Raw genomic sequence first — 10,363 nt, 5'->3', positions numbered from 1 at the left:
AAACAAACATCCTTCTACTTAATGATAAAAATCGCAAATAAAATATAATGAGGAAATATTCAGACCTAATACTTTCCAAACAAACATCCTTTTACTCAGCACTATTTGCTTTCGTTATATGGAATATGAAATTAATAAAATATGATGATAATGATTTTATTTAGAATTTATTTCATATTATAACATAACAGGTCATATAGATATTATCCAGGTCAATACTGAAACTACAAAAGATTGGCATCCAAGATAACAACAGTCTAGTACTGATGCCTAAATGTCGATTGATAACAGTGCCACCTGGAGAGGGAAATTGTAATGCTGCTTTTATGGAGATTAATGTACTGAAGAACAATCAGGCAAGTCTCCTACCTGGAGGTACTCTGACTATTTGGCTGGAAGTTATAAAACCTGGACCTGAAAGTGCAGTATCCTGTCTCTCCGGTGACCTGGAGAATTGTTTTGAGGATCCAGAGTTTACTGATTGTTTGATAGAAACTAGTACCTCCAAATTAAAAGTGCACAAGTTTATACTTGCCTCAAGATCTCCAGTATTTAAGGTAGGTTTTTCCATTCTTACTTGTTAATTAAATTCTTGTCAATATTTTTAGGTAAATTTTTAGGCTAAGTCCAGATTTTTCCAAACAAACATCCTTCTACTTAATGATAAAAATCGCAAATAAAATATAATGATGATAATGATTTTATTTAGAATTTATTTCATATTATAACATAACAGGTCATATAGATATTATCCAGGTCAATACTGAAACTACAAAACTTACTAGTATCGTTTCTGTAAATAACATTTTTTAGAATTTTAGCTTGTGGAATGTTTGGAGCTCTCGAGTAGAACTTAATTAATAAACACCGATTGGGCGAATTGTAATCAATACGCTTTATATGTTAAAGTCAATATTTTTTAGAATTTTAGCTTGTGGAATGTTAGGTGTCAACATTGTCGTCATAATAAACACTGATTGTAATCAATACGCTTTATTTAAGTTAATTTTAACTGACTAACAGAATATTCTCTGTTCAACATTGATCGTCATAATAAAACTTATTAGTATCGTTCTGTAAATTATTTGTTAATTTTAACTGACTAACATATTTTCTCGGTTCAACATTGTCGTCATAATAAATAATGAAATTTTTTGTATAATCTGTGACTGTTACAATGGAGATGGAACTCTAGTTGTTCTCCATGGAACTGCAAAGCTCCACACTTCAAAACTGGTTCAACTCCAAAATCCTGAAAAAGAATATTCATTTTTAAATTAAGCAATTAAAGGATTAACAAATCAAAAAGGCCTTACAAAAAGGAAAGTTAACGGTTTTGGGAAAATTTCATGGAGAAAGTAGATACAGCTTGTGTACGTGCCTGCTTATTAGAGAAAGTTTAATTCAGTTATCAATACATAACCAGACTGAGAGAAACTAAGAATGTCTTATAACGGGAATTTGGAGTTATGGTATGAATTAAATAGTCGTATGTTATTTTTAAGAGAGAGTCTAGAGATTAGAGCCAGAACTGACAATGTCGAGATCCAGAGGGAGGTTTGTAAGAGGTTATATCAACATGGATGGATTACTACACATCTTAATCGCTGCCGTCCTTCCCCTCTGCTGCCCGCCGCTGCCCAGGCTGCCGAACTGGCAGCTGTTCTTCACGAAGTAAACATGCACGAGGATGAATGTAATGCTGTTTAGATTTTAATAATATCCTGAATGTACTGTTTCAATAATATAAAGTAGTAAAATCTAATTTTAAATAGCTACCTATCTAGTACATTATTTTTATGTATTAACTTTTGTCTAACCAGTTTAATATCTATCTAATAAATTTAATAATAGCTTAATTGTTAATATAATTTAGTATACAGTTTCATAAAGGTAGTTCGATGTGTGTCTGTGTATATTAACTTCATATTTGTTATGCTTGTATACATGGAAACTACCTTTTGGGGCCGAGGTGTTGCCGTAGTTGCGTGTAGGATTATTCCAACTATCTTTTATTACAAATAATTAAACACTTACTTTTAACGGATGAATTTCTGACGGCAACAGCTTCATGTTGGTCCAAGAAATGTTCCACGGTCGAATTGCGGTCAGCTTATAATCGGAGAATAAACCCAGCTGTGTGCGAAGCTAAACCTGAAAAAGAATATTAATTGAAATATAATTTATATATATTTTTAATATTATTTTACATAAAACACATCTTATAATATCTTTCTATTAAGGGTATAAAAATTCGTTACGCTTAAAACAATCATAAACCTTAAAGGGCGAATATAGGTTGGATATAATATGAGCTTATTTCAAAGGTGCTATTATATAGATTATAATAAATAATTTAAAGATAATGACATATCTAATTGTATTAGTCTGTTTACAGCTTATAAAACCTGTCTAACTCAAGATAATATTATGTAATTAGTGTGGTTCCCTAAGAACTCAAACACTCTACCATCACACAAGGCTTCGTAGCAAGGTTGAATTAAAAAGGCTTCGTTAAAGGATAGTCTTAATAACATGGTCTAAAATATCCATGTTCTTATTAAAATTATTTTAACACTTACTTCTATGTAAACCATTCACTAATTGCAGCGCCCATATATTTTCTCACGAATCTGATTCCTGGTTAAGTCTGAAAAACAATATTAATTGAAATATAATTTGTTAATATTTCTATTATTATTTATATATATTAATAGTAGAATACTTTAAATATTAAGAATAGGATAAAAAGTCGTTCTTATATCATATATCAAAAAGGTTTAAAAAATTATAAAACAAACAGTTTATCGAAGCAGCTTAAAACCATGCGTAAGGTCCTAAATTATATTGATTTTTTATTACATTATTTAAACACTTACTTCTATCTCGCCAATCTTTAATTGCAGCGCCCAAATAGTTATTTCTGATGAATCAGTGTTGCTGAACCTGAAAAACAATATTCAATTTAAATATAATTTATTAATATTTCTTTTACATTCATATATATTAAACCCGGATTATTTAATATTAAGAATAGGATAAAAAGTGTTTCTTAGATCAAATCAAAAAGGCTTAAAAAAGGCTTAAAACAATTATCCTATTATATAAATATATTAATATTGTTCTCTTTTACAACGAAGCTTTTTATTTTTTTTAATCTATAGCTGAAACTCAAATTAAAAATAGGATGAGGCCTCGACTTTTCTCTTCCTACTTTAAGTGCCCCTAGAGGCTTCTAAGGGGCATAGCCGCTAGTAAAACTTAAACCGTTAATCGAAGGCAGCCTAAAACCGTACGCTCAAGGTCCTATATTATTAATGTTTTTATATTAAAATTATTTAAACACTTACTTTTACGCAAACCACTCTTTGATTGCAGGGTCCATATACTAACAGCCAAGACTGAAGGTGGACACGTACTTTTTTAAACTTCTGACTATCATCTCTTTGATTGCAGGGTCCATATATCAACACTAACAGCCAAGACTGGTAGACAAGTACTTTTTTAAACTTCTGAATATATAGCTCTCTAGGCGTTCTTAACTGACATTCATATAAATCTTGTGACATGGACCATCTCCTGTCAATCATACTTTATAACACGTATTTTCTCTAAGAGACTTGAACTATAACACTCATTGTTTACAATAGTTTTCAATCGGTATAGCGGCATTCATGCACATGCTCTGTACAGGTATACAACTTTATATTGAAAAATATTTCTTTTATATCCATTGCAATATATTTTTTTATATTTTATCGATGATATTTCATTTAAGTCATTGCAAAAATATATTACATTCACATTAAAAAAAATTTACATTAATTTAACTTTCGTAACCCTGTTTTCAGATGATAAAATCAACGTGCTGGACAAAGTTGCCAAACTTTAAAAAACACCTTATGTATATAATATCATTTTAATATTTTACCGGTTAATTAATTAAAACTGCATAACTTATATAATTCATGAAATGTTATTATTCGTTGCAATTTTACGATTAAAAATATAACTGTCTTGCAAAGTGTTTTGCCACCTATTCAATCTGTATGTTGGCAACCGTAACTTTCCATCGGCGCAATAATTCAACTGGACTATATGACTACGGTGCATTTTTGTATTTTAGTAATCATTTTTAGTGAAATTACAGTGAATTTTGAAGTTAATATGTATCATTCTGTTTTATAATTCAAATTTTATCATTAATTATTGAAAATTCTTTCTAAAATATTCTTCGTATTCGTTTTTTCTCCCATTTTTGGGACTCTTTTTAGCTTACGTAATATACAGGACTTTTTTAAATGTAAAATTAATAAATATATGTCTTGCACCGTAGTATAAACGGATTGTCGCAAATATAGGAGTACAATTATAAGAATGAAACTACTTTTTTGGCCCAGAGGTGCCGGAGGCACTGGCTAAAAATAACTGTTTTTAATCTTATGCTTTTAGATTTTTATATTCGTAGAAAACCATGCATATAATACGATATGCTAGTTACCTAGTTTTTTTGCGTATGAATGAGAACACCTGTTCCTATCCACCGGATTCGAATGAATACGAGCTATTTTTATTTTGTAATTTTTTATTTCTTAAATATTCTACCTTTTCAGATAGTTCTGAATAACAGGCTATTCAAGTCAATCACCTGGGTACGCGTACATCATAATAACAGGTATGGGTGTATATTAGCTGTATAAGATTTATTTTTTTTCTCCTGTTACAAAATTTGTTTTAAATAAATAGGGGGGGGGGGGGAAGTTTTGACACATTTGCGTAAACAGGGAGTATAGGCTTTATCTTTGGACTGAGAGTATAGGTTATTAGGGATAATATCATTCTTATATGATGAATTTTCCCAAGTTTTAATATTTTTTGGATAGGCCTCCAGGTTCCGGAGCTCCAGGCCTTCCCCCCCCCCCCCCCTTGTTTAAGGACAAATAAAATACCGGAAAGTTAAAAAACATTAATCACACCCCTCCCAAAAATAAACAAGACAAACAAAATAATCATTCCTCAAATTAGGATGGATCCATACCAATACCACGAGCTGCATGACAGATGGGACGCCCTCATGGTTAGGATGTTGAGACTCTTCTCCAAGTTAAATATTCGAGTTCAAGAAGAATCATGTGGCATTGATGACGCTGCTGAAATAGTAAAACTGTTATACCATCACGGTTGGGTAGAGACACAATTAAAGAAGAATGAACCTATGCCCGAGAATCTCTACGAGAACGAGAGACCCCGCCTGGATGATACCGAGAGATATGTCATTGACCATGAAGCCGACTGTGCACCTTTCCTCACCAACGTCAGCCCTTTTTTCTAAATAAAACCCAGAGTAACAAGGTAAAAACTACGAAATTATTGCAGGGGTGTATATTCTGCTCCGGGGGGGGGGGGGAGGGGAGGGGGAAAAAAGAAATAAGTGGATCAATGATGGAAGTTGCTTCAAATCACCTGCTCTTGTTCATGGCTAGTTGTCTTTTGTAGCAGGGGAAAAAATTGTTTTTAACCAAAAAATGTTTCAGAATTCTTTGAGTTTTTTCATTAAAAAACGCTTTAGTTTTCTCATTTTAATTCAATGTTCTTTCCTTTCAGGGAAGAGAAAGGAGAAGCTAGGAGAAGCCGAGCTCGCCGCCGGCGATTTCATCCAGCCTCCGGATATCCATGCTGAAAGCGAATTTTAATTGTAATTTGTGGCGTTATCCTCTTAGAAAATTTTGTTTGTATTATTTAACTCCCCATCCCCCCCCCCCCAAACTAAATTGCTGGGTTAGGTTAGGCTAGGTTAAGTTATACGGCTAGGTAGAGGCCAGGCGCCGTTTTTCTAGGGGGGGGGGGGTATTTCCTAAGAGGATAACATCATTTTGTTCTTTCAGAACATTTACGTTAACCTCTCTTTGATTGCAGCGCCCATATATTTTAGAATTAAGTACCCATGGTGACAGTGATCGAGCCCCACTGGTCGTGCAGATATATAATTTCCTGCATATAAACATTAATAAACATTATTTACCCCTAAAGCCGACGATTACGTATGCACGTGTACAGTTTTTTAAGCTTCTGGCTATAGCTCTCTAGGAGATCTTAATTGATATGTTTTATTTTTTGTTTTTGTTTTTTGATATTTTTGTTATGTTGTTTTATATTATTTATTATTATTTATTTTATAGCAAATTAACAAATTTTCTGGGTTCAACATTGTTGTTATAATAAAACTCCATGCAACTGCAGAATTCTGCAAAAGTCACGACCAGTGGGGCTCGATTATATATGCGTTCGTCGGCTTTTCAGGGAAGGCAGGAAATTTATATAGGTATTATCCAGGTCAGGACTGGAACAAACAAAATTTTATGTATATATTGTATATAGTTATTTTTTTCAAAGTAAAAAAATGTCAGACCAACGCTGGATGACGTATGTATAATTGGATCACAATTTTGATAGGTAAGTTTAATTAATTTTATAGACAATCAAAGAATAAATAAGGGTATTTTCTTATGTTTGTAACTCTAACTCTTTATTTTGTGAGTTCCTTTGACATTTAATTTTGGTTTCAAAAAGTGTCACTCCCCCCCCCCCCCTTTTTTGCTTTCTCCTTCTTTCGTTATATGTAAACAAGTAATAACCTTATTATTATAACCAGGGGTGTATATTCTGCACAAGATTTATTTTTTTTCCCCTGCTACAAAATTTTTTATTTTTTTTCCCCCCTAGATTTTTCTGAAAAAGTAGGGGGGGAAATAGAAAAATATTTAAAGAACTCTATATTTCATTTATTTTATCCCTCCTACCACACATTTTTTTAGTTTTTTTAACCAAGGAGGGGGGCAAAATGGAAAAAATGTTTTCAGTTTTCTTAATTTTTACATTTTTTTTTCCTCCAACCACTTATTTTTTATTCCCCCCCCCCCCTGAGCAGGGGATCCCATGCAGAATTTACATCCCTGATTATAACATATACTTCTTATTTCAGGAGTTACCTATACACCCCTGTTAGACGTTATTGAAATGGGAGACAATTTGATTGGTACACTCTCTAAAGCTCTACTGAAGCGTATAAGAAGTGGAGATAAGACGAAAAATGTACAGGTGACTTTTTACAACTAATTATTTCTACATATTTAAGATGAGACCTTACTTTTCATTACTGTACTTAAAGTATAATCTATGCTCGACTTTAATTTCTATTTTTCACTTGCAGTCAGCGCACTATAAACATGCTTGCTCTTACACCAGTATAGTCATATGTACTGTAATCAATTGACACGTGTAGCTTGCCCAAATAACGATCCATAACAACTCCCCTATATTATTTTAAATAAGTAATTCACTAATTATGTAATCTTTTTCCAGTTGCAGCATAAACTGAGGTCCATAAGAAAACTCTTCTGTAAGGTAACGAGAACCAGAAAATGGCGCATGCAGAAACATCAACAAAGTGAAGACAGTCAGCCATTACTAGAAGAAGAACAGCAGGAGGATTTGATGGATGTGGAATATGAGAACGAAACTGCATCGTCAAAAGGTAACCTACAATATCTGTAATATAAAGTAGAACGATGTCGGTCTGTCTGTTTGTTGTTTGTTTGTCCAAATTCCCACAAACATTGTCTCCCAATTTTTGTTTTTTATTTTCCTTTCAATCTAAATTTCAAACAATTGGTTTGATCAAACGTTAGTTAAGTTTGTCTCAAGATATCCTTGTTCCAGGGGTGTATATTCTACATGGGATCCCTTAACCTAACCCACCTTCACCCACTCTCTACATTTATCTACTTTTTCTGGAATTTTTAATTTTTTAACTTTCTAATTTGACTAGTTTTTCTTTACGGCATTATCCTTATACTAAAGTAACAGGATGTCTGTGTGTCTGTTCAAAAGGATCTTGCTAACCGCTGAACCGATTGGGTTCTCCTTTACAGGGTACCTTCACATAGGTCCCGGGAAGGTTTATAACTATAAAACACCATGTTTAACATCGTATTTTTTTAGGTAAAGTTTGTACAGGCTGCAATACCAACTTCACAAAGGAAACCGAAAGTATATGTTATCAATGCTACGCAAACCAAGTTTTGGAGCGATTAAATAACAATCCTGAAGAAACAAACTACATTAATATTGTTGTAGACAATATTAACAACAATAATACCAACGATAATAATGATGCAGACAATGACAGCATTCAAGATGCCGAGGACTGGGACCACGTCGAATTGTTTGATATACCTGAAGATTATTTTGACCCAGATGATGACGATGACCCTGATGACGAACCTGATGGCGAACCTGATGGCGATCATGACGGGGATCAATTCAAACATCTTACAGAACTTGAGAAAGAAATTGTTAATGATTTCAGAAGCGTTTGTGTTCTAGACAACCCCATCTCTCACAACAAAGTTAGAATCATCCTGGCGATTCTGAAACGCTCGTGTATTTTCAAATTTCCGTCATATAATACATTATTCAAACCCAAATACAAAGTTGAAATCAAAGAAAACAAATATAATCCTACAAATGCTCCTGGTTCACTGATTGAGTGCAGGTATGTTTATATACGATTTAGAAAGCGTAGCATTTCTATAATCATTACCAGAATTTCCGTACGTCCATTCTAAACATGTCGATTTTTCTCCTTTTTTAACAACAAACTTTCAAGTGTTCTAATTATCAGTTTGATCATTCTTTGGTATATTGCTTCCTGCGACAACTTGAGAACAATATTATAAGCGAAGCCACTCTATAATTAATTCCTTAAAATTTAAGTATGTGCATAAACCTTATCCTTCTTGAAGTATTTTTTTTTAACAAATTTACTTACATTCAATTTTGGTTCGACTTTAATATTTTTAAATTCAGTTCAGATACTTCACAATTGTTAATGTCCGTTTGTCGTACCGTTACAGTGCTTTGGTTTTTATGGATGTTGTCATCCTTGTTCCATTACTTTTCATCGTAATATTATTTGGAGCCCGATGGTGCAAAATTTCTTTGAATTGTGCAAGTTTTAGTTAAAAATATATTTCTTTTTCCAGATTCCCTACCTATGAGATCCTCCAAGACGCCATCACAGACTTTAAACGGTTGAATGGACAACAGGCCGTTGATGATCATATAACTTTTGACATCTCGGGCGACGGAGTGAAAGCAGCTCAGGGATCTCATATCTCCTATTATACTGTCTGGATTAGGTAAGTAATTAATATATTGTGGATTTGAAAGGGTTGGGTTGGGATAAAGTTCTTTTCATATACAGCATGACCCTCGAAAAAATATTTTTTAGGATTGGCAGCCTATATTTCAAAGGATATCAAAATATTTGTTTTACATCAATTGACAGCCCAGATTTTTAAAGCCAAAGTTTAGGAAACCATTCAATAAACAAATAAGAAAGAAAACTAAGTTTACAATTGATACTTTTTTCTATTGCATACATATATAAAAATCTGTCTTACTGTATACCAGGACTTAATTAATACCATAAGTAAACCTAGTTTTTACCACTTTTACGGTAAAATTTTACCAGCCTTTACGTTTTATAAATCAGTGACTACAATTTTAAGTCTAAGGTATTAAATGCTATTATTATTAATTCTTCTTTATTATTTCAGGTTATTCTTCAACAAGGATTTCAGTGTTATATTGCCAGTCAGCATATTTGAGAAGACGAGGAGGCGTCCCTACAGTTACAACTTTCTGGATAATGTTACCCGATTCATCAACAAACTAATTCAAGAAGGATTACCTGGACATACCTTTCAATGTAGAACCATCATCCACGATGCCGTTGCCAGAGCCGATGTATTCGGCATTCTTGGCCATGGATCAAAAAATGGATGCCCACACTGTGACCTTCCAGGGATGGCTTTTTCACAGACTTATCTCCGTCAAAAGAACTTGGTATTGTTCGAATCAATGAATGTATTTTACCCCAGTGACAGTCAAAATATGGGTACGCCGAGGTCTGACGAGAAATTCCGCAAGTTAGAGGAAAATAATCAGAACATGAAAACCAGTTTTTCTGAGCTTGACCCGAGCTTGGATTTAATACAAGATACCCCCAGTGATCCGATGCACGCGTTGCACCTGGGCTATGTAAAGAAAGTGATGACGTACCTGAAGAAAGGACGTAATAGTTATCCAGAATTGGAAGAAGAAGACTTAGTTCAAATGGAGAGAATTACAGGGATGTACTGCATTTGACTAAAGAAATGACGCGTAAAATAGGTGTTTTCTTCGCGCATTTCTCGGCACTGCGATAAAATTCTGCATTTTTAGATTGTCTATTACACATTATTTGTACGCCTTGTTATGCCGCTTAAAAGAGTGTTAGTTTGAAAAGTTTAAAGAACTT

The 10,363-nt window shown here is 33.3% G+C and overlaps 2 protein-coding genes and 1 long non-coding RNA gene across 3 annotated transcripts; 2 read left to right on the top strand and 1 right to left on the bottom strand.

Moving 5' to 3' along the window:
- The first annotated feature begins 266 nt into the window (after positions 1 to 266).
- LOC145327496 (speckle-type POZ protein-like A) lies at positions 267 to 1,710 on the top strand. Its single transcript, XM_080171043.1, has 2 exons — positions 267 to 557; positions 1,510 to 1,710. Exons 1-2 carry the CDS (start codon positions 267 to 269, stop codon positions 1,708 to 1,710), a joined length of 492 nt encoding a protein of 163 aa, XP_080027169.1.
- Positions 1,711 to 2,036: 326 nt separating this feature from the next.
- LOC145328798 (uncharacterized) lies at positions 2,037 to 3,482 on the bottom strand. The gene is made up of 4 exons (XR_013882643.1): positions 3,351 to 3,482; positions 2,880 to 2,946; positions 2,583 to 2,650; positions 2,037 to 2,154 (listed from the first exon to the last, which is right to left on the bottom strand). It is a non-coding gene; the product is annotated as an uncharacterized LOC145328798 (long non-coding RNA).
- Positions 3,483 to 5,820: 2,338 nt separating this feature from the next.
- On the top strand, positions 5,821 to 10,212 carry LOC145327495 (uncharacterized). The gene is made up of 6 exons (XM_080171042.1): positions 5,821 to 6,453; positions 6,983 to 7,098; positions 7,363 to 7,534; positions 8,002 to 8,554; positions 9,045 to 9,200; positions 9,621 to 10,212. Exons 1-6 carry the CDS (start codon positions 6,426 to 6,428, stop codon positions 10,210 to 10,212), a joined length of 1,617 nt encoding a protein of 538 aa, XP_080027168.1. The 5' UTR covers positions 5,821 to 6,425.
- Positions 10,213 to 10,363: the final 151 nt, after the last annotated feature.

This window comes from Acartia tonsa, chromosome 9 (assembly GCF_053477335.1).
Source record: "Acartia tonsa isolate MP-2025a chromosome 9, ASM5347733v1, whole genome shotgun sequence".
Taxonomy (NCBI): Eukaryota; Metazoa; Arthropoda; class Copepoda; order Calanoida; family Acartiidae; genus Acartia; species Acartia tonsa.
Note: the sequence above shows the minus strand (reverse complement) of the source record. Positions and strands in the feature narration are given on the sequence as shown.

What these genes read in the sequence shown, in the direction of transcription:
- LOC145327496 (XM_080171043.1), top strand. Translation starts at nt 267, where the DNA reads ATGCCTAAATGTCGATTGATAACAGTGCCACCTGGAGAGGGAAATTGT. An exon ending in CAAGATCTCCAGTATTTAAG is followed by an intron (nt 558 to 1,509) that starts GTAGGTTTTTCC and finishes TTTTTAAGAGAG; the next exon opens with AGTCTAGAGATTAGAGCCAG.
- LOC145327495 (XM_080171042.1), top strand. Translation starts at nt 6,426, where the DNA reads ATGTATAATTGGATCACAATTTTGATAG. An exon ending in TTGGATCACAATTTTGATAG is followed by an intron (nt 6,454 to 6,982) that starts GTAAGTTTAATT and finishes TTCTTATTTCAG; the next exon opens with GAGTTACCTATACACCCCTG. An exon ending in GGTTCACTGATTGAGTGCAG is followed by an intron (nt 8,555 to 9,044) that starts GTATGTTTATAT and finishes TTCTTTTTCCAG; the next exon opens with ATTCCCTACCTATGAGATCC.